The 24,688-nt window shown below is 39.5% G+C and overlaps 1 protein-coding gene across 2 annotated transcripts in view; it reads left to right on the forward strand.

Annotated features, from left to right (window-relative positions):
* The first annotated feature begins 23,600 nt into the window (after positions 1–23,600).
* rab11fip5a (RAB11 family interacting protein 5a (class I)) overlaps positions 23,601–24,688 on the forward strand; it is a 40,166-nt gene continuing 39,078 nt past the window's right edge. For both annotated transcript variants that reach the window (XM_047345255.1, XM_047345256.1), the window contains exon 1: positions 23,601–24,293. In XM_047345255.1, the coding sequence (XP_047201211.1) occupies positions 23,917–24,293 (377 nt within the window). In that variant the 5' untranslated portion in view covers positions 23,601–23,916. The remainder of the gene's footprint in view (positions 24,294–24,688) is intronic.

Consider the following 24,688-nt stretch of genomic DNA (forward strand, 5'->3'; position numbering starts at 1 on the left):
CATTAGGAAATTCGGAGTGTATTGATGTTAAATCTGTTGCCATTTTACCACAGTCCATTTTATGTCTACTTCTAAATATTTCTCCAATTCTTAGTGGGCAGTTTTATTAATTCTAACCTGCAAAACATCAGTTTGAAACATTTTACTGTATTTTGCCGTGAATTCTAATAAAAAAAAAATTGGATATAGAGTGCCATTGTGTACTGTTCTTTTTCCAGGGTTCAATAACAACCTCAATGAATTTTGCAAGCAAATATGGGTTTTACAAGTTTGTATTTAATGTAGATTTAATTTATTTACATAAATGCTCAAATGCACGAATAAACCCCAAGTAATATTTAGTCAAATCTCTCCTAGCAAGTTGAAGAGCAGCCAATGCTAAGTGAATGATTGACAGTAGAAATGGTTGTGTACATTTCTGTTGGTTTGTTTCCTGTATGGACTCTGCTTTTCATATTAGCTCATAAATGTCTATATAAGCATCTTAAATTAAATTTAAGATGCTTAATGTGGGTTTTAGCCATCTGACCTGGATTTTCACCTGCGATGGAAGGAAATTGGTTAGAATGTTGAAGAACAACCCTCAAGACTATTATACAGGTCCTTCTCAAAATATTAGCATATTGTGATAAAGTTCATTATTTTCCATAATGTCATGATGAAAATTTAACATTCATATATTTTAGATTCATTGCACACTAACTGAAATATTTCAGGTCTTTTATTGTCTTAATACGGATGATTTTGGCATACAGCTCATGAAAACCCAAAATTCCTATCTCACAAAATTAGCATATTTCATCCGACCAATAAAAGAAAAGTGTTTTTAATACAAAAAACATCAACCTTCAAATAATCATGTACAGTTATGCACTCAATACTTGGTTGGGAATCCTTTGGCAGAAATGACTGCTTCAATGCGGCGTGGCATGGAGGCAATCAGCCTGTGGCACTGCTGAGGTCTTATGGAGGCCCAGGATGCTTCGATAGCGGCCTTTAGCTCATCCAGAGTGTTGGGTCTTGAGTTTCTCAACGTTCTCTTCACAATATCCCACAGATTCTCTATGGGGTTCAGGTCAGGAGAGTTGGCAGGCCAATTGAGCACAGTGATACCATGGTCAGTAAACCATTTACCAGTGGTTTTGGCACTGTGAGCAGGTGCCAGGTCGTGATGAAAAATGAAATCTTCATCTCCATAAAGCTTTTCAGCAGATGGAAGCATGAAGTGCTCCAAAATCTCCTGATAGCTAGCTGCATTGACCCTGCCCTTGATCAAACACAGTGGACCAACACCAGCAGCTGACACGACACCCCAGACCATCACTGACTGTGGGTACTTGACACTGGACTTCTGGCATTTTGGCATTTCCTTCTCCCCAATCTTCCTCCAGACTGGCACCTGATTTCACAACGACATGCAGAATTTGCTTTCATCCGAAAAAAGTACTTTGGACCACTGAGCAACAGTCCAGTGCTGCTTCTCTGTAGCCCAGGTCAGGCGCTTCTGCTGCTGTTTCTGGTTCAAAAGTGGCTTGACCTGGGGAATGCGGCACCTGTAGCCCATTTCCTGCACACGCCTGTGCACGGTGGCTCTGGATGTTTCTACTCCAGACTCAGTCCACTGCTTCCGCAGGTCCCCCAAGGTCTGGAATCGGCCCTTCTCCACAATCTTCCTCAGGATCCGGTCACCTCTTCTCGTTGTGCAGCGTTTTCTGCCACACTTTTTCCTTCCCACAGACTTCCCACTGAGGTGCCTTGATACAGCACTCTGGGAACAGCCTATTTGTTCAGAAATTTCTTTCTGTGTCTTACCCTCTTGCTTGAGGGTGTCAACAGTGGCCTTCTGGACAGCAGTCAGGTCGGCAGTCTTACCCATGATTGGGGTTTTGAGTGATGAACCAGGCTGGGAGTTTTAAAGGCCTCAGGAATCTTTTGCAGGTGTTTAGAATTAACTCGTTGATTCAGATGATTAGGTTCATAGCTCATTTAGAGACACTTTTAATGATATGCTAATTTTGTGAGATAGGAATTTTGGGTTTTCATGAGCTGTATGCCAAAATCATCCATATTAAGACAATAAAAGACCTGAAATATTTCAGTTAGTGTGCAATGAATCTAAAATATATGAATATTAAATTTTCATCATTACATTATGGAAAATAATTAACTTTATCACAATATGCTAATATTTTGAGAAGGACCTGTAATCCGGAAGGTGCTGAAACATCAGTGTCATTGTCCACGGTGATATGAGTTTTAACGTCAGCATAGGCACAGAGAGAGTGCCAGCTATGAACAGCACCTTCCACGACTGAAATTTGCAGCTGCACACATGAACAAGCCAAGTGGCTGCTGGAAAAAAGCTTCATGGCTAGATGAGACAATGATTGAGCAGTTCGCAATCAATAGCTGCAAGAATGTTTGGAGGAGTCAGTAGAAGGCTTCAAAATCTATGAACACTATCAACTATCAGTCATGGTGGTGGCAGCATTATGGCGATGGTCTGATTTTGCATCAGTGATGCTGTGGATAAAAAAAAGAAAAACAACTAACTCTTAGTCCTTTAACATCAACTAGAATCAACAGCTAGACTTTGAAACATAAACACCACTGGGTGTTCCAACAGGACTTAAAACTGGTCTGTAGGACCTCAATTCCATTAAAACCCTGTGGACAATGTTTAAAGGTGAGGTGTCTGTTGGGAAAACAACCAGTTTAACTGAGCTCTAGCAGTCTGACAAGAAAACTGGCTGAACCAAGTAATCAAATATTATTGAAGGTGTATGTATTTATTTGAGCCTGTATAATTTTGAACTGTTGTGAATTAAAGAAAATCTAGAATAAATTCAAGCTTATTCACAGAGTTATAGTTTGAAAAATCACTGAAGTGCATCAGTCCTCCCTGGAAAAAGAACATATTCAAAAACATAATTGAAAGCCCACAATTATTATGACTCCCGATGATTAATGTATCCACATTTCTGAAAGGAACTGTAACCCTTTTCCTGCTCTGTTTATTCATAGTGGACTCGTAGAAATAAAAATGTGATTGTACATAATTGCGAAAGTTGAAGAAAAAAAGAAATTTCAGCTTTGTTTACATTTACCTAAGAATCCCCGAGTTTTTCTTTTGGCTTTTCACTTTCAGGGTTCGCCACAGCCAGTCATCTGTCTCCATCTAAGCCTATCTTCTGCATTTTCTTCTATTACACTTACTACCTTCATGTCTTCTTTAACTCTATCCTTAAATCTCCCCTTTGCCTCCCCTCTAGGCCTCCTGTCTGGCAGTTACAACCTCAGTATCCTTCTACTGGTGTACTCACTATCCCTCCTCTTTAAATGTCCTAACCATCTCAGTCTGACCTCTTTGGCTCTATCTCCAACACATCTAACATTAACTGTCCCTCTGATGAACTCATTCATGATCCTATCCATCGTTATCACTTCCAAAGATAACCTCATCATCTTCATCTATGCTACCTCCAGCTCTTCCTTCTTTCTCTTCCTCATTGCCACTGTTTCTAAACCATATAACAACACTGATCTCACCACCGTCTGGTACGCCTTTGCTTTAATCCTTGCTGATGCTTTTTGTCACACAACACACCTGACACTTTTTTCCACCTGTTCCAACCTACTTTGACATATTTCTTCACCTCTTTTCCTTCTCTCCCTCCTTACTGTCCAACTTGTCATACAAGTCATTATATGCCCTTTGTTTGGCCTTAGCTACCATTACCTTCACTTTATGCTGGGTCTTCCTGTTCTCCTGGAGAAACTCTTCATTCCTATGTCCCACTTCTTCTTAGCTGATCTCTTTCTCTGTACCAACTCCTGTATTTCCTCAATCCACCACTAAGTTTCTTTATCAACCTTCCTTTCAGAAGACATATCAACCTCTCTCCTACCTGTCTCCTGATAACACTAACTGTAGCTATCCAGTCATCTAAAAGCACGTTCTGGCTACTCAGAGCCTGTCTCAACCCCTCCCTGAAAGCCACACCACTTTATTCCATTTTCAGCTTCCACCACTTTGTCCTCTTCATCTTCCTCACCATCCGAGTCATACTACACACCACCATCCTGTGCTGTGTGGCAACACTCTCCCTTACTATTATCTTGCAGTCAATGAGTTCCTTCAGACTACATTGTCTAAACTAGATGTAATTCACCTGTGTTCCTACCTCCGCTCTTGTAAGTCACCCTGTGTTTCTACCTCCGCTCTTGTAAGTCACCCTGTGTTCCTGCCTCTTCTGGAAAAAATATTCACTAAGGCCATTTCCATCCTCTTTGCAAAGTCTTCTACCATCTGTCCTTCTGCATTCCTGCTCTGGATACCAAACCTGCCCTTAACTTTCTCACCACCACTGTGCACTGCTCCAACTTGTCCATTGAGATGTGCACCAATCTCTCACCCGTGGAAATACTCTACACAATTTCTTTTCCCATCCATACCATGGTAGAACAGCTTGAACCCCGTTACTAAGCTTCTAGCCTTGATATCTTTCCACCTGGTCTCCTGAACACACAGTATGGCCACCTTCCTCCTCTGCATCATGTCAGCCAACTCTAGCTTTTCTTGTCATAGTCCCAACATTCAAAGTCTAAACTCTCAGTCCTAGGCTCTTGCCTCTTCTCTCTCTGCATACAGACATATCTTCCTCCTCTTCTTCTTCTATTTCTTTCCTCCTCAGTGTCTCCTAAATGTGATGTGTGGCCACAGCTGTTCTGATGTTCATCAGTCTGGGCCGGTTCCAGTGTAACTTATCAGGACAGGAGCATGGCATTTCATTACGTTAAATCAGGGGGAGAAATGAGCCCTGCTTAGGTTTCTAATTACTCACTTTAAACTCTAAGTAGGCCATTTGCTCTCTTGTGCTCTAACTGGATCCACCTCAGGCCTTGTCTGTCTGTTTCTCTTGGCTCGAAGGAAATTGGTGTGTGTGCGTGTCAGCTGCTGGCCTTTACTCAGGCTTGTGTTTGTATGTGTGTCTGTCTGCATTCAATCTCAGCATCTCGCTCTCGGATTAGTCATAGTTATGTAACAGCTGTTGGAGTCAGGACCTGATGTGAATGTGGGAGCCTCATCAGGGGGTGATTGGCAGCTCAGCTCCTAGCATAGTTGGAGTATTTCTCTTTGATGTGGCCCTGAGATCAGAGCTGATCTCCTCACAGGCCTCTGTGTTAGAACCTCTGTGCTGTCTTTATGACTACTGGAGATAATGTCTTGATTAGATTACTTTCCCAAAAGTAACTCTAAATATTTAAAGCCTTTATTTAAAGCTTGTTAGACACTTTCCTCTAAATCAAATATGTTTGGTGTTTATGTGGATCCAAACACCGCAAGAATCCCAAACTAAAGAATTAGCGGAAACTTGTATTTGTGTTAAAAATTTTCTTTCAAACTTGCAAGTTCCAAATCTTATTTCCGTAAAGGTTTATTTAATAGACCCAAATACAGGATACAGTGCCTTACTCTAACATTTTTACATTTTGTGACATTGCAACCACAAACCTAATATTTTGTAGAACCACTATGCTGCAATTACAGCTACAGGTCTATTGGGTATGTCTCTAGCAGCTTTGCACATTTAGAGACTGAACTTTTACCCATTCTTGTTTTCAAAATAGGTCAAGTTTCTTCACATTGGACTTTTACGAAGCAATTCTATGGTATTAATAGGCGTTGGTCAAAGCCATTCCATTGCTGCTCTAGCTCTATGTTAGGAGCGCTGGAAGGTGAACCTTTGTACCAGTCTCAAGTTTTTTATTGCCTCCAACAGGCTTTCACCCAGGATTGACCTGTATTTAGCTTTGTCCATCTTTCCTGCCACATTTTAGCAGCTTCCATCTCCCCATTGAAATAATATCTTCAGGGTGATGTCCACAATGGACATTTTAAATGCAAGCTTAAAAGTTCAGTTTTGGTCTCATCTGATCAGAACACCTTCTTCCAAGTGTTTTTCTGTGTCCCCCACATGGTATTGTATTTGTGGTGTGCACGACTAACAGTTGTCCTATCAAGAAAGTTCTCCCACCTGAGCTGTGGATCTCTGCAGCTCCTCCAGATTTACAGTTTGGGTCTTGGCTGTTTACCTGATTAATGCTTTCCTTGCTCAGCTTGTTAGTTTAGGCTTAGGGGGTCATGTCTTGGTATATTTGCAGTTCTGCCATAATCTTTTCATTTTCAGATCGTGGATCAAACAGAACTCTGTGAGATTTTAAAATCTGGATATATTGTTTTATAACTTGGTCCTGATGTAAACTTCTCCACATCTTTATCCGTGACCTGTCTGTTCCTTTCCTTGATCTTCATGATGCCTTGCTCACTATTGTTCACTAACAAAACAACAATTCTTGCTTGAAAGAACAGTTTTTGGTGGATGCGCCTTTCATATTAAATCCTGAAACCTTCACCTGTCACATAGTATTCTGATTAAAGATTTTGATTATTTAGAATCTTATGCCTCTTAAGAATTCGCCAAAGAAAGAAATAAGACAAAACATAATAAATCAATGTTAAAGGATTATCTTTTTTGAAAAAGGAGAAACATATCAGTTCTTATTTAGATTTATTAGAAAAAGGCAGGTAAAAAATTATTTATACCCTTCTCAGTAATCAATGCAAAACTCATTCTTGGCATTACAGCATTCAAACCCTTCTTATTACTGGCTGCTGACCATCTTTTTGAATCTTTCCTCTAGTATTATGACAATCTAGAAATGTGGAACATAATGTTATTATTAGTTCCAGTCAGAGGAAACACTGGAAAAATGAAACAATTACTTTATATCTTATATAGCATCTGTCTTGGAGTTTTAGAATATATGACACGACTTTCATCAGCAGTTCGGGTTTGTTGCATTCAGGAAATGGCAAATATGTAAATGTACATTTCCTGAGTTTTCAAATAACTTCTTCATCTTTATATTTGAGAAAAAAAAACCATTATTGGTCTAAATTAATTAACAATCACATATTCTGTAAGTGGCTGCACAGTCTTTCTGCATGGAGTTTGCATGTTCTCCCCGTGCATGTGTGGGTTCTCACCGGGTATTCCAGTTTCCTCCCATAGTCCAAAAACATGACTGTTAGGTTCATTGGTCTCTCTAAATTACCATTAGGTGTGAATGAGTGTGTGCATGGTTGTTTGTCCTGTGTTGCCTTGCGATGGACTGGTGACCTGTCCAGGTGTACTCCGCCTCTGGCCCGTAGACTGCTGAAGATAGGCACCAGCTCCCCCAGTGACCCACTATGGAATAAGTGATATAGAAGATGAATGAATGTTCCATAATTATTTATCATACATCCAATTTAATCAATCGTGGCTCTTTATGTTTGAGTTTCTCTGAAGAATATCGCAGCTTTTATTCTGTTTAATGTCCTTATTTGCATCAGAATTTAAAGTTTCAGTACATGATAATCTATTAATGCTTTGTCATGTACAGATCATACATATATTAGTTTTAATTAGAATTCAAAAGACACAAAAATAATGATCTCAGCACAAATTGTTTTATATTCTATCTTCTTTTTATACGAGTTTACTCTTCTTGCCACCACTCACAGCACAGTGATCTTCAGCCATTCACTAAATTATTATTTTAATTTTAACTTTTGCTGAATGGCTAGATCTACCAATTCTTACTAAATCATTGCGTTCCTTTGATTAGATCCTTTAAAGGAAAACGTGTTAACATCTGTTTTTAAGATGTAGAAATGTTTAAAATATTGATTTCATTGTATTATATGTAATTATCCTTACCACTCAAAGACCATATGCTCTGAACTGAATTTAGCAAGGAAGCAATACTACAGGTTAACCTATTAAAACCTCTTAAATCTGGACTAAACCAGAGAATATTGCAACGTCTTGCAGACCCAAGTGTTGTTTATCCAGAACATGACCTCTCCTAGCTTCGTCCACTCTTTTTGGTGAGTAGACTGGCTGTTCACTAAGAATGATACATTTGGATTTATTTATCTTTTTTATAAAAAAATAAAAACATAAAACCATATTAAATAATATGAAATAAATTAATAAAAAATGTAAATTAATATAAGCCGAAATAATTTAAATGATGCACGACCATGTGAAATGCACTTTTTTGAACGTACCTGAATGGTTAGTGGTTATTTTCATATAATGTCCAAAAGAGGGCGCTATAGGCCTCAACTCCAAACAAGGATCCATGCTCATCATTCTGTGAAGTATTTAATTAATTAGTGATATTTAGTATCAGTATCTGGTTCATCATTTATAGATGACACTACAGTAAAATAGACTTAAGGCACTGCAAGCCACAAGAATACAACAATAACGTTGGTTTAATAGCAAGAACATTCTAAGGTTTGTCTACAACTGAAGTGTAAATATTAAAAGCTGTAAAAGAAAAGTAGATCATGTATCATTTAATAAAATTTAGTAAGTGTGCAAATCCAGACTTGTGTTCACTGGTCAAATACTTGTATTAGTCAAAAGGCTATGAGAGTTTGATCTAGATTTCCATCCAAACTCTTTGTTCTGTGGGTAAAACCCTGATACTTCATGCAAAGCTCTTCACTCTTGCAGCAGATCCACACTGTTTTGATTTGCATGAATAAAGCGGAAGCGTTTCACTGATGTACCTGAGGTCATAGATGGGTCACAAGCTTTTGAAATTTAGTCTGTGATCTAAAGATATAGCATTAATTCACATTCAGATGACGACTGTGCAAACTATTCGAAGTGTTTCATTATTTAAAAAGAGAACAACCTTTAATCCTCTTTAAGGAAATGAAGGTCTAACTAAATGTTATGTTTAGTGGAACACAAACGAATTTTATTTTGAAGTTACGTTGTTAGACACGTCAGAAGCGTTACATGTATGCTGGTCAGATACCATTATTATGTGCAGGCTGTAAGTGATAATAAAACTTATGAATTCAAGAAAACATCACTTGTTAATCTGTACAGTCAGCATGATATACAAACATCACACTTCAGTTTCACTTACTGATGTCAACTGCATGTAGGATGAAGCAAATGACATTTAGACTTACGCCAATCAAAACGCTGTGCTGCTCTGCCAGAATCACATCTTTCCATCTTGGCAATGCTACGTTTTTTTCCAATGCCTCTTCCAAAGAGTAATTATCTACAGATTTTCCCATGTTTTAGAGATATATTTTTTTTACTCTATAATAATGTTCAGACGGCGGAAAAAGATTAAGGTTATTTTTGGTCCCTAATTTAAACAGGCATTTATAGCAAACCCAAAACTTGTTTATTCCCAAACTTCATTACTGCCATGACTATTAACTTCAGACCCATGCCTGGTATCTAAAATGATTTAAACACAGTGGACAAATTGTCTGTTTTTCTGCAGCAGTAACAAGCTAATTGTGTAACAGTCAAAAGGTCATTATTAATTGTCCCCCATGTTCTGCAATCACTTTTCTAGTTATTTTAGCAACTTACATGAAATTGTAACACTGCCCAAAGCTGTGATCCAAATTTCCTGACAAAGTTTTAATACAAAAAAAAGGGAGTGTATTTGAGATTTCTGTCAGAAAAAAGCATTGGAAGTAAGAAACCTAAAGTTTTAGCCTCTCCTTGCACTTTAGATGTCATTGAGATGTCTTAAGTGGACCATTAGTCTCTGTCTTGGGATTCGCTTTGTTTACTCAGATTTTATCTGAGTGGAAACACTCAAGTGGTTCTGTCAAAACAACGGCAAGAAATTTCCTCAAAGAAAGAAAAACTTTCCTGTCAACCTTAAATTAGTATAATAATCTGTATGAGTAGAAGCAGAACTAAAGTTAAAGGCTGGCTTCTGTCAGTTCAGATAGTTGTTAAGATTATGAATATGAATATATTATTTAATATTAATACTTTTATATTTTATCAAATAATATTTTGGTCTGTTAAGGGTTGTCCTGTGAATACCAGCCCAATAAGGTGGTGGTATTAGGACAAAATTGAAAGGTGTGAGATGAGCTCTGACATTATTGAACAGCATAAACTCTGCACACACAGAATGAATTCACACAATTTCTTAAAATAAAAGAATTTATTAACAAAAATAAGTCAACTCAAAGTCAAACATATTTCAATTAACAAACTCTTTACTATGCTAAAACAATCCAACTAAACTACCAAGCAGAATTAAAGAATAAGGAAGACTAAAGGGCTATGTACAATATAAACAAGTTATAAACCATGACCGAAAGAGTGATGCAACATTACCATGCAATGTTATTTATGTTTGAGAACCAAGGATTATCTTGAAGAATCTGGAAATGAAGTTAAGTTAGTCTTGGAACCAACTTAGGCAATAATTGGCATATCTTCAAACAACCATAAAGCAGTATTTTAATAAAATAATATTGAATATCATTAAAGAATGATTTGCTGAATAAAACCAACCTTCTGGATGACCAATTCTCAGTGCTTAATTAGGTGCCTTTATTTATTAATATAATATTTATGGAAATATTATTTTGAATAAGAACCAAACCTTTTGGATAAATTGGTCTTAATGGTGTTTAATTAGTTATCACATTTAGTAAATTAATATTTAGGGAAATATTATTTCCTAGATTGGAAACTAAGAACCTTGTTGGGTAAATGATCTTCAGCTGACTCATAAAATAGGCGAGCACGTGTTCCTAGCCGTTGGCGGTTGGAGTTAACAAAAGAGGCTTATAGCTGGTTACCAGAATCAAACACATACCTTTAAAATACCATTGATAAAAGGGTTGAAATGCACAAGCATGGATGGCGCGTTATGGCCGATTTTCTGTCTTTAAAACCACCCTTTAAATACAATTTGTCTTAACTTTATAAACACAACACAGAACACATCCATAGCTGAGGGCTAGCACTTACTGTAGCTGAGTTTCTCAACTCAAACAAAAACAAACATCATCAAATGAACATTATTTAGAATATTTACCTCTAAACTGATCTTCTTTGCCCAAACACTACCTCTTACGTGAACAGTGCTGAAGAGAAGTTGTCCTGGGTGTTGAGGAAAACATCCACGTGTGGGTAAACAAAGGGTTAACTTGCAGCTAACCTTCGTAGATGTGGGCAAGGGCTTATAACTAGCCCAGGCTGAACCGTACGACAAAGGCATGTTTGGCTCCTTGAGTGGCTGCGATGCAGCGGGGTAGCGGTCAATATTTGGACGTGCACGCAGGAAGGCGTGCGACGCAGTCCCGGCCTTCTTTTCCAGGCCGTGGGGAAATTCGCTTCGATTAGGGTTGTTTCTGGAGGCCTCAGAAGAAACGCCAAGTCAAGCTTGTCTCTTTCCACCCTTTATATGAACGGATGCCGGATAGTCGAACAGCAAATCATTACATAACTTTGTTGCATGTGATCGTAGTCACTCTGGATCCAAGTTGAAGAGTTGTCTGCTTGCCAGCAAGAAGATGCTGTCTCTCCTTCCAGCTCTGCTGGGGATCTGTGTGGAAGAGGTCTACAGGTCCTTCTCAAAATATTAGCATATTGTGATAAAGTTCATTATTTTCCATAATGTCATGATGAAAATTTAACATTCATATATTTTAGATTCATTGCACACTAACTGAAATATTTCAAGTCTTTTATTGTCTTAATACGGATGATTTTGGCATACAGCTCATGAAAACCCAAAATTCCTATCTCACAAAATTAGCATATCATTAAAAGGGTCTCTAAACGAGCTATGAACCTAATCATCTGAATCAACGAGTTAACTCTAAACACCTGCAAAAGATTCCTGAGGCCTTTAAAACTCCCAGCCTGGTTCTTCACTCAAAACCCCAATCATGGGTAAGACTGCTGACCTGACTACTGTCCAGAAGGCCACTATTGACACCCTCAAGCAAGAGGGTAAGACACAGAAAGACATTTCTGAACGAATAAGCTGTTCCCAGAGTGCTGTATCAAGGCACCTCAGTGGGAAGTCTGTGGGAAGGAAAAAGTGTGGCAGAAAACGCTGCACAACGAGAAGAGGTGACCGGACCCTCAGGAAGATTGTGGAGAAGGGCCGATTCCAGACCTTGGGGGACCTGCGGAAGCAGTGGACTGAGTCTGGAGTAGAAACATCCAGAGCCACCGTGCACAGGCGTGTGCAGGAAATGGGCTACAGGTGCCGCATTCCCCAGGTCAAGCCACTTTTGAACCAGAAACAGCGGCAGAAGCGCCTGACCTGGGCTACAGAGAAGCAGCACTGGACTGTTGCTCAGTGGTCCAAAGTACTTTTTTCGGATGAAAGCAAATTCTGCATGTCATTCGGAAATCAAGGTGCCAGAGTCTGGAGGAAGACTGGGGAGAAATGCCAAAATGCCAGAAGTCCAGTGTCAAGTACCCACAGTCAGTGATGGTCTGGGGTGCCGTGTTAGCTGCTGGTGTTGGTCCACTGTGTTTTATCAAGGGCAGGGTCAATGCAGCTAGCTATCAGGAAATTGTGGAGCACTTCATGCTTCCATCTGCTGAAAAGCTTTATGGAGATGAAGATTTCATTTTTCATCACGACCTGGCACCTGCTCACAGTGCCAAAACCACTGGTAAATGGTTTACTGACCATGGTATCACTGTGCTCAATTGGCCTGCCAACTCTCCTGACCTGAACCCCATAGAGAATCTGTGGGATATTGTGAAGAGAACGTTAAGAGACTCAAGACCCAACACTCTGGATGAGCTAAAGGCCGCTATCGAAGCATCCTGGGCCTCCATAAGACCTCAGCAGTGCCACAGGCTGATTGCCTCCATGCCACGCCGCATTGAAGCAGTCATTTCTGCCAAAGGATTCCCAACCAAGTATTGAGTGCATAACTGTACATGATTATTTGAAGGTTGATGTTTTTTGTATTAAAAACACTTTTCTTTTATTGGTCGGATGAAATATGCTAATTTTGTGAGATATGAATTTTGGGTTTTCATGAGCTGTATGCCAAAATCATCCGTATTAAGACAATAAAAGACCTGAAATATTTCAGTTAGTGTGCAATGAATCTAAAATATATGAATGTTAAATTTTCATCATGACATTATGGAAAATAATGAACTTTATCACAATATGCTAATATTTTGAGAAGGACCTGTATTTGTTGGAACGCGGGGTTTTTATTCAAACAGTGACATCACAGGAAGTCCGCTGTCCTTCTGTTCCTTCTGTGAGTTAGGAGTAGGTTACTGTGATTTCTTTTGAAAATTCCAGAAAAGATCAAACTAGCCTTTAAATGTTGTAACCCATGGCTGGACCCAACATAATGTTTTGTACATTTTCACAGTTTGTCAGGTACGTAGGGTATAGTTTTATAGAAAAAGAAAAAACAATCAATTTCTTCCTAAATTGTTTGTAACAATCTGACAATTTGAAAGGCGCAGTGTTTATGTATCCAGGATCCTTTACCTCTAAACAAAATTCATTGCATCCTGCTGGAACCTTCCAAAGCCACTTAATGAATTAACTCAGCAGTTGCCATGAACATATTTTCTGTTGTTTTAATGCACGTGTAATCAGTGGGGAGTTAACACACCGTGTTGGTTAGAAGCCCCAGGCTTGCTGCTGAGAATAGGGAGAAAAGGTAACATGCTTTGCTCAGAACTACACTGCATTTATCCCGCCCCTGAATCACAGGTAATTTCCTGACTTTTAATTGGTTGGGGGATACATTTGTACAGTGGACAGGCTTCAAATATTTAACCCAGATGGATGGATAGAAGGATGGATGGATGGACTGAAGGGGGGACACAACATGAGCATAACAGGATGCAGAAAAAAGCCTGAAATACAAAGTATTTTCCATACTTGAGTTTTACTTTTGCATCCTTATCCAGACCTGAAAAATACTGAAGGAAAACTGCAAACTATGTGACAGACTTGGTTACAATAGAATGGCTTAGATCAAAGTTTGTTCATGTGTTGGACTGGATAGGTCAAAGTACAGAACTGGGAATCTGTGACTTGACTTAAAAATGAAAAAGAAGAATGTAAAAATGTCAGTGTCTAGATGCTCAAATCTGGTAGGGACATAAAGATACCCCAAGGGATTTGCAGCTTGAACTGCTACGATAGGTGATTTTAGTATTAGTATTGACTGAGAGGTCCTAAATATACATGAGCACCTTTTTCAGCTTTTTAAAATTTTTGAAAACCATGTATTATTTTTCTTCCACTTAACAATTATGGACTAAAATCCCAATAAATTACATGGAAGTTCTTGCTTGGAGTGTAACAAAATGAGTGTAATGGATATCAATAATTTTGCAAAGCACTGCAGATAATCAAAGAATGAGCAGCAGTTCATAGATTTTAAATCAACTAATGAAAACTAATCACCCAAAACATCATGGGATGATCTATAACAGATGCATGTGTAACTCTATTTGCTTGATGTTCCTCAGTGAGACATTTCAGCTTGGATCAGATGCTTTCTTATCTTTTCTAAGCCAAAACAGCTAAATGTATTAAGGCATTATATGAAAGAAAAGAAGCTTTGTTATTTCAAGACAACAAACTAATATTTCTACTAAATATATTGTCTCAAGTTATGATGGAACAAAAAATTTGGATCCATAGCCTTTCTCCAACTGCAAACTGGTATTCACAGCGCTTCACTTTTTCCACCTACTATGTTAAAAGCGGATTCCAAATTGGATTAAATAACTTCTACAAACAATTCCCCATAATAACAAAGAAAAATAATGCAACAATAAAAAATAAGTATTCACAGCCTTGGCAGTGACGCCTAAAATTGATCCTTTTTCCAGGATCATTTTCCAGATGTTTGTACAATGTTAATGCATCCACCTGTAAGGCCCCGCCGAGGAAACAAGGACTTAACTACAAATAGAGAACAAAAGAGCCTGGTTAAAACTCTAAACCCCAGAATGCACAGCATTAACCCATTTAATGACAGGTTCAAGGAAGGAGGAGTTCCCCCAATACTGGAATCCCAGTGAGTAAGAGAACTCTGTGCACAGCAGTTTTCTTCCTCTTTGCCCATAGCTCTCCACCGGCTGCATTTGGGACACACGCGTGAAAGTCTTTGTCTCGCTGTCCGAGTAAAAGACTGAATCTTTGAAGAAACTCTGGATCCAAGGTAAAGTATGGTCTGCTGTCTGTGTATCTGGTGAGTATATCCCAGCTATAGGAATAGCTGCCTGAAAATAGGCTTCTGCAGAAAATAATCTGATCATAGATTCGCAGAGACGAGACAGTGTCCGTGCCCTGATAAAGGTCGCATTAGAAACACTAGATCAGCACACCAGACAAGAGCGGCAGTCCGAGCAGATGCTCTCTCCAGCTGCTAGATCGAGAGCGGGGGTAACGTCTCCTCTGTTCTTGGAACTGCTGAACTCAAAGCAGAGACACTTGGTTTAGGATGAAACAATCTATATATTGTTTATTTCATTGTATTCTGCTTTGCGTGTGGTGCTTACTGTTCAAGTGAAATAGACCACTGAGCCTTGATGCTACAAAATGTGTTTTGGGTTGCGCTTTATAGTTGTGACAAACTTTATTTCATTGAGGATTTAAGCACTAATAGTCTGGTAACGTGAGCTTATCTGTTTTCCCTTTATCTCGTCTGAGTAACCCGCATCATACACACTTTAATACTTGTATTAGCAGTACCTAAAAGTTTAGGGTGACCAGACGTCCCTGATTTCGATGACATGTTCCCGGCTAAAGATGTCCCCAGAAATGTCCCTGATTTTAGCGTTTTGTAAATAAGAATAAAAAATGTTTTGTTTAGACTGTTTTTATGGTAACCGGGGGTAGAAACGCAAGTGAGCATGTTGCGTGCAACAACAGCTGTTACAGTAGCTGGTCGAGCTACTGGTAACAGACAGAGTAGAAGAAGAGCTGAGAGAGACGTATTGGTCTGGGCTGATCCTTGCCGTGATGAACGTTTGGTTCGTGGTAGGAAACGTTACTCGCTTTTCACCGTCCACTTAGTAGTCCATCACTCTCCTCAATCAGTCACTGTGGACAGTAAACACAACTTTAAGAATCAATTCTCGAACATGTTATTGATTTCTAATTCAGCAACGATTTTTGAAACATTATTGTATTAAAAATAGTGTTTTATTTTCCCTTTCCTGCTTTCCATTGTGAACTGGTTGTTTGAAACTGATGAACTCTGTTCATTGTTAGCTTTTAAAGCTAACTTAACCTCATTTCCAATTTTTCTAAACACGTTTTGGTTTTTAAACATGCATATTCACACTGAACTGTTATATAACTGCATCATTTTATTAGTTATTGGTGTTTCAGTTTTATTCTTTTTGGTCTGGACAAATTTCTCCTGTAGTTTTTTTTTTGGTTTCCTTATTCTTTTGATTTTTACTTAGTAGTTAAGTTGAATGCTTCTAGCCTAGTTAAAGAGTTTCTTGACTAAAGTATTTTGACTTGAACTGGAAGTAATTTGTTAATAAATTCTAGTGTTTTGGAGAGAAATTGTTTGTGTTTATTTTGTATATATGTGTAGTGCTTACTGTTTGAGAACACCAGTGTGCAAATTCGCTCCTTCATCTATTGTTCTACAATACCATACTTCACCAGGCGGCTATTCAAAAAAAAAAAAAATAACAGACTGAGAGCTGTTTGGCTATTAATTTTTGATTATTGGGTGATGACCCAACTTAGTCATTTTGATTAAAATGACCAACTTTATTAATAATTGTCCTTGGCACATATCAATAGTGATTTGTTGGCTGTTGTTGCACAACACGCCGTTGCTACATTCAGCTGACTGAACAAACTTGGTTATATAAGGTTTTATAGCTGCAACCATTTCTTTATGGTGGTGTAGCCAGACGAACACCCTGCTGCTCATTACCTCGCCAACACCATCCTTAATGGTGTTAGAAGTATCATGCGGTGGGGATGTTTTCCTGTGGCAGGAACTGTGTGACTAGTCCACAAAGAGGTTAAGATGACAGCAGCCAAATATGGAAAGATTGTTCAAGAAAATTAGCTCCAGAGTTTTCCAGACCTCATACTGGGGTGAAGATTAGTCTTCCAACTCAATAATGACCTAAAGCACACAGCCAGGATAATAAAGGATTGGCTGCTGGAGTGGTCTTTGAATGTCCTTCGGTGGTCAAGCCAAAGCCTTGAATCCCATTGAGCATCACAGGTAAGACCTGTAAATGGCTGCTCACTGACCCTAACCCATTCAACCTGAAAGAGCTTCAGAGGATCTGCAGAGAAATATTGAGAAAAAACCTCCAAAACTGGCGAGCCAAGCCTTTAGAAGACTTGAGACCGTCATTGCTGTCCAAGGTGCTTCAACAAGGCACTGAACAAACACTGTGAACACTCATGTCCATGTTATTTGGTTTTTGTTTTCTTATTATTTTAAAAATTACAAAAGTTTCAAAGACATACTGTTCATTTTGTCATTAAAGGATTTAGTGTGTAGAGCAGGGGTGTCCAAAGTGTGGCATGGGGGCTATTTGTGACCCTTCAGAATGAATTTTTGCAGCGCCCCAACTGCAATTCAAGAATGGTACAAATTTGACCGACAGACACAGGCATTTAATATATTGCAGCAAGCATTTCTGAAGAAAGAGTAACCCATATCCTGTTCTTGTTGCTGATGTAGCCCACTGAACTAAGTTTTACTAATTAGTTAATTAATAAGCATTTTTGTTTTATGTAATTCAGTTCATTTTTGTGTTTTCATTTTCAGTCCTTGTTAGCTATAGACAAAGAAAAGGAAAATGTTGTACTAGCCATTTAAGAGAAACAAAGAAAAGATGGAGACAGACATCTGACAAGGCGGAGAAAAAAAGATGTACGCTGTAAGTTACGGACCAGCTACATTTCTGTTAATAAAAGTTGCAAAGAATACGGAAATATGTGTCTTCTGGCAGTTCATTCTAAGTATACAACACTGAGAATTGCCTGTGACAATTGACCAGTACATTTCAGAAATTATATGCCTTTCTTTTATTAAGGCAAAAATGTATATTTTGGATCTAACATGAGTTACATATTAAAATTCTACAGAAATGGACTACTTTGTTTCTTTCCTGAAAATATTCCACTTTTAGTTTTTTGTTGAGCATGTAAAAGCAAACACAAAATCAAAATGGAATTACTTTTTCTGTTTTTATTTAATAATCATGTTTCTGTGGCCCATGAGTACTTTTCACTTTACAATTTCGGCCTACGAAACACTTTTTTCCCCCCTTTTTTTTTACAGGATTATCTGCATTTAGTATACATCCTTATGTATTTTCACATCAGTTTTAACAAAGACATACTTTTGTCCTGCTTATGTCAAAATTACCACTCTCATCAATAAACTGCTAATGTTTATTAAGCTCTCTGTTATCAAAATGCAGATCTGTACAAAATAGTACATTCAGATAGTTCAAAACAATAGAGCTATATTATATAATCTAAGTCTAAAACAATCTGTGGTTATTCATCCTTAAACAACTCTACATTGTAACCGTAACTGTCTCTCGGAGGCAGACACCACCTCACATGCCCTGGGTCGTATGAGGCCTCTCTCTGCTGCAGGATGAGACAGACTGAAGCTGCCAAGTCAGCTGGGAACGTCTTCACAATGACAGCTGGTGTGAGGAAAACAAGGTCTCGGAGGTGAAGGGGGAACAAAAACAAAACCTTGAAGATGGCCAAGAACATTAGTTACACTCACATTACTGTACAAATAAATGCTTTTTTGTTATACACAGATAATTTTGCAAGTTATAGTCTGTCTTACAATTCTAGGAGCCTTGGCAAACAACACCAGCATTCTCCATCTCAAATGTGGTTTATGTAATGTCATCAGGAGTTTCTCATGTGGGTGGGAGCTGTGATTGTTTTTGTGTGCATGTGAACACACATTCAAAATTAGTATTATTATTGTAATTATTGGCAGAGTGCAAAAACATTAGTTACAAATTAGGGTGTGCAGAGCCAGGGGCAATTTTAGGGTCTCAAAACATTGGGGGCTTTAGCCCAAACCTCAAATATTTAAATTTCCAGACAGTTTATAAGTAATTTAATGTTAAAATAACATAGGACATATTGTACCAGTTCTCTGTCTCGGCTGGATTTAGACAGAATGTAAGTTATTGTGAATCAAACAAAAAAGGGTTGCAATATTTTTACTTGGTTTTAATTTTTGTTAGAAGCTGAATGAAAGATAAGGAGAAACAGAGTTTAGGACTGATGAAAAACCTTTTGCTGATGAAAAACCATCTGTCATAATCTGCTTTGCTGAAGCAAATAATGACACATTTTGAGGTAGTTAGAAAAAAACTCATCTGAATTTTTGCTGACAAAACTTTTTCTTAAACTCAGAGATGTTTATAGATAAATGTGCTTCTTTTGTCATCTACATAAATTACCTTTTTAAACGTTAAACAACTCTCATCAAAAGCTCCATTGTCTCAATTTCTTACATTTCAAAAACGGAAACTGATATAAAGTTGATGTTTTTAAATCTTAGTCAAATGGTAAAATCCCAAAACACTTTTATTTATTTTATTATGCCAAGAGCTTTCGAAACATTTCATTAAAATTGTTCCTTCTTTTATGAACCTTTTCCCTTTTACCACAATCTTTTCAGCCCTTCATTCCACTTCTGAAGAAATTGGCCTGCCAAAAATAATAAATGAAACATTTTACAACACAGTCTTTTGTTCTGCACTGAGCATGTGAGATATTAGTGCAGTTCTTACTATTAAATACTTTTAGAGGAAAAGGTATTAAGTTGTGGTGTTTAAAATAAGGCATAGAGCCTCATCTTGGACCTTATTAGTACTAATATTACAGTTATTAATAACTATATACATATGGTATGTATGTCTCAGCTTCAGTAAAACTGTATCCTTGTTTAATGAGTTTAGTTTATATAATATTACATGTGTAATTCAGAAAAATATAACAGTTAACTATTCAGTGGTCCACCTGTGATTAATTGCTATCTGCATCATTAAACCCAGAGCTGTATGTTTAGAACTAGCACAGAAGATATGAAAGAGAAGAGGGAGGCTTACATTTGCACTTTATACGTCTTGCTGGCACCAGGAGATATTTTATGTTAAACTCCACAAATTTTGCCCATGATGCTATTGAGGACCAATCACAAGCCAGCAAATCAGACCATGTGTGTTTTTGTAAAGTTAGGCCTTCAGATAGTTTTAAAAAAAATAATTTCAAATACACTATTGCTTTTGATCTTTGTGGTTTAGTTGGTCACATAAACACAACTTGCGAGACTCGGCGGTCTCAGAAATCAACAGCAATCAAGTTTCATAAAAGGTAAGGCATGCACAAACAATTTAGAATACATTGGACTATAAGTGGCTATCCTAAATCGCCCTAAAATCCTACTCTATCCTGCCCAAGCTATTTCTAATAAAGAAATAAAATTAAAAAAAGAACGAAATTACTTGGTGGTGTCTCATCTGGATCAGAGGAGAAGAGAGAAAGGGGTGGAAGAATTTCCACGCGTCCGTGGGTAACTCAGGAGGTCGGTCTGTCCTTGTCTTTTTCGGCCTCCTTCGCAGACAGGTGAAAAATATGAAGGACCGTCACTAGTCGACTGGAACAAAAAAAAAACAAGGAGGAAAATTGTGTCTCCTTGAAAACTCCGTGGTCTTTTTTGGTTACGTGTTAAATCCACGTCCTCGATCGGTAAAGTAAAATTTCCTGGTCTTCTTATCCCAGGAATCTCTTTTATGAGTTTTGTTCTCGTTGGCCAACGGGGAGAATGAATGAAAGTCCAAGTGGGATTTTCTTCTCCAGAATGATGCGCTTCAGATGCCGGTAACCACGTCTCGGTCCCAACTGAAAAAGCGCCTCATTAAAGGGCTCACCTTACTATATAGCTCACTGTGACATCAGAACTGGGACGCCCCTTTCTATCAGCCGCGGTGCCCGCTGGGATTTGTAGTAGCAGACTATCCTGGGATACAAAATGGCCAATAACGCCAGAAGGCTTGGTGGCATTCAGCAACGTGCAAATGATCCAATATTCAGCAAAACATAGTCCAACAGCACTTATGTGAGACATTCAGTTTCGATATCTTTTGTGCAATGCGCCGGTAACACTGACAACAAAACACCACCATGCTTGACAGTTGGTATTGTGTTCTTAGGTTTGAAAGCCTCAGCTTGACTTCTCCTAACATATATAAATATTCTACAAACATATATAAATAGAGGCTCAATCTTTGTCTCGTGTCATTATATAACCAGAAAGCATTTCATTTGGCCATTTGCATATTTCCGTAGTGCTAGAGGTGTTTATTTGGAGGCAAGACCCTCTCAGTTAATACACTGATGTTAAACTGGCCTCACAGTGAGCAGTGACACTGGTGTTTCAGCATCTTCCACTTTGTGATAGGCTTGAATTCTGGTTTCTGGGGTTTTCCTAAACACTCTGATAAATTTCCTTTCATCTGAGGGGGATAGTTTGGATCAGATAAGTGAAACTTTGACAGCTTCCAGCAGGACAATGATTTAAGCACACTTCAGAGCTGATTTTGGAATGGCTGAAACAGAATAACATCAACACTCTGGAACCGCCCCAACCTCAAACCTATAGAAAATTTATGAAGTATCCTTTAAAGCCAAATCTATGATGGGGAACCGATCAATTTAAATCAACTCTACCCATTCTGATCAGAAGACTGGTCAAATATCCAGACAGAATTCTGCCAGAAGCTTGTTGATGGCAAAAAAGTGTGTTGTTTCTTCTTAAGGAACATTTGTATGAATATATAGTCAGCTCAGTTGAAGGTTCTCAAAATGGGCCACGTGGGCAGTTTCAGGGAGGCATCAGAAAGGGGATGCAAGGGCACCTCATAAAAAAACATGACTTATGTTTCAGTTGCCTTGAAAAGGTTTTCTATTGCTTTAATTAATGTACAATCAATGGTGGATTTATGTCCCTGTGTTGAGTTGGCATCCTCTGCTTTCTGCTGAGAATAGGGAGTGTTGCACATGTACAGGGGTTGGACAATGAAACTGAAACACCTGTCATTTTAGTGTGGGAGGTTTCATGGCTAAATTGGACCAGCCTGGTAGCCAGTCTTCATTGATTGCACATTGCACCAGTAAGAGCAGAGTGTGAAGGTTCAATTAGCAGGGTAAGAGCACAGTTTTGCTCAAAATATTGAAATGCACACAACATTATGGGTGACATACCAGAGTTCAAAAGAGGACAAATTGTTGGTGCACGTCTTGCTGGCGCATCTGTGACCAAGACAGCAAGTCTTTGTGATGTATCAAGAGCCACGGTATCCAGGGTAATGTCAGCATACCACCAAGAAGGACGAACCACATCCAACAGGATTAACTGTGGACGCAAGAGGAAGCTGTCTGAAAGGGATGTTCGGGTGCTAACCCGGATTGTATCCAAAAAACATAAAACCACGGCTGCCCAAATCATGGCAGAATTAAATGTGCACCTCAACTCTCCTGTTTCCACCAGAACTGTTCGTCAGGAGCTCCACAGGGTCAATATACATGGCTGGGCTGCTATAGCCAAACCTTTGGTCACTCATACCAATGCCAAACGTCGGTTTCAATGGTGCAAGGAGCACAAATCTTGGGCTGTGGACAATGTTAAACATGTATTGTTCTCTGATGAGTCCACCTTTACTGTTTTCCCCACACCCGGGAGAGTTACAGTGAGGAGAAGCCCCAAAGAAGCGTACCACCCAGACTGTTGCATGCCCAGAGTGAAGCATGAGGGTGGATCAGTGATGGTTTGGGCTGCCATATCATGGCATTCCCTTGGCCCAATACTTGTGCTAGATGGGCGCGTCACTGCCAAGGACTACCGAACCATTCTTGAGGACCATGTGCATCCAATGGTTCAAACATTGTATACTGAAGGCGGTGCCGTGTATCAGGATGACAATGCACCAATACACACAGCAAGACTGGTGAAAGATTGGTTTGATGAACATGAAAGTGAAGTTGAACATCTCCCATGGCCTGCACAGTCACCAGATCTAAATATTATTGAGCCACTTTGGGGTGTTTTGGAGGAGCGAGTCAGGAAACGTTTTCCTCCACCAGTATCACGTAGTGACCTGGCCACTATCCTGCAAGAAGAATAGCTTAAAATCCCTCTGACCACTGTGCAGGACTTGTAAATGTCATTCCCAAGACGAATTGACGCTGTATTGGCCGCAAAAGGAGGCCCTACACCATACTAATAAATTATTGTGGTCTAAAACCAGGTGTTTCAGTTTCATTGTCCAACCCCTGTACGTTTTGTTGGACTGCACTGCATTCTCTCCCACCACCCTAATTTCTGCATATAATTGGTTGTGGCAGTAGAAGGTGCCATTAATGCCTGTTTAAGTCTGTAAGTATAATTTATAATATATTTGAGAAAATCTGTTCATTTCAAACTAGTTCACCTGCTTGTTTTTAAAACTGATTAAAAGCCCCAAATCAATGAGTGCATATAAACCTTTGACTAGCTATCTTGTAGGCCTTTCCTTCATTAGGATGTCTGACATGTTTTTACTTTCTAAGTAAGAAGCGGTGCTAATTTTGTAAAATAATAGAGAGAAAGGAAATATCACATCAGCACAGGCGTGTTATTGTGGTCTGTGTGCTTGCAGCCATGTGCTGAGAAGCTGCTGAACTTCCTCGTCCTGCAGAAGGAGGATGGAGGAGGCGTGACGTCGCTGTCCGCAGACAGGCCCATACAGCAGGGTGAGCGAGGAGGGGACGGACGCTACATGCTGCCGCAGAGCACACGGGGCAACCGAGGCTCAAAACAAACCCAGACAACTTAGCAGGAACGGTGAGGCGGCCATAGTAATGCGGCATCGCCCGCGAACCCCGCTGATGTGACTGCGTGCCCGCTAGGAGCAGCAGGGAGGAAGCGGCGGACGCCACCACCTCTTCTACCGCGGCGGGGTCGCTCTCTCTGTCTGTCTGGAAGGGGACATGTCCTCACTAACCGTAGAGGAGGACCAGAAGTGGCTACCGACTCACGTCCAGGTGACGGTGCTGAAAGGTAAGGGCTTGCGGGGCAAAGGCAAACACGGCACCAGCGATGTTTACACCATCATCCAGCTGGGGAAGGAGAAGTACTCCACCGGCGTGGCGGAGAAGACCACCGAGCCGGAGTGGAGGGAGGAGTGCTCGTTCGAGCTGCAGCCCGGCGTGCTGGAGAACGGTGAGCGGAGCGGATACCCGGCCGGGAGCAACGAGCTAATCCTGATCGTGATGCACCGGGCGCTGATCGGACTGGACGCCTTCCTCGGACAGGCTGTGATCCAGCTGGATAAACTATTTCATGAGAGCAGATACGTAAAAAACGAGTAAGTTCAACTGCGAAGTACATATAGTAGTTGTGTGTGCGTGTTTTCAGCTGGCAGCTAGGTTCCTAAAACGAGCCTATGGTTTATGTGCTTCTTCTGTTTGTTTTCCTGCTCACTGAGCCCATCAGGGGGGTTTGTTTCTTTTGCACTCTGCTTTTTTACTCGCTACATAGTTTGTTGCGGGACATAAACAGCTGTCAAATCTCTGATGCTGCACCAGGGCCCTGCAGACACACCCTCCCTCCCTCCTCTCAGATACACAAAACTAACTCTGAGGACGTCCACTCCTTACACTCCTCTCTGAAGCCGAAGGCTACCCCCAACATTTCTAGAAACATCACCCTCCTATACGATATTGGAGGCTTGTTGGGGGTTCCTTAAAAATGTTTATCTCC

Source organism: Girardinichthys multiradiatus, chromosome 19 (assembly GCF_021462225.1).
Source record: "Girardinichthys multiradiatus isolate DD_20200921_A chromosome 19, DD_fGirMul_XY1, whole genome shotgun sequence".
Classification (NCBI taxonomy): Eukaryota; Metazoa; Chordata; class Actinopteri; order Cyprinodontiformes; family Goodeidae; genus Girardinichthys; species Girardinichthys multiradiatus.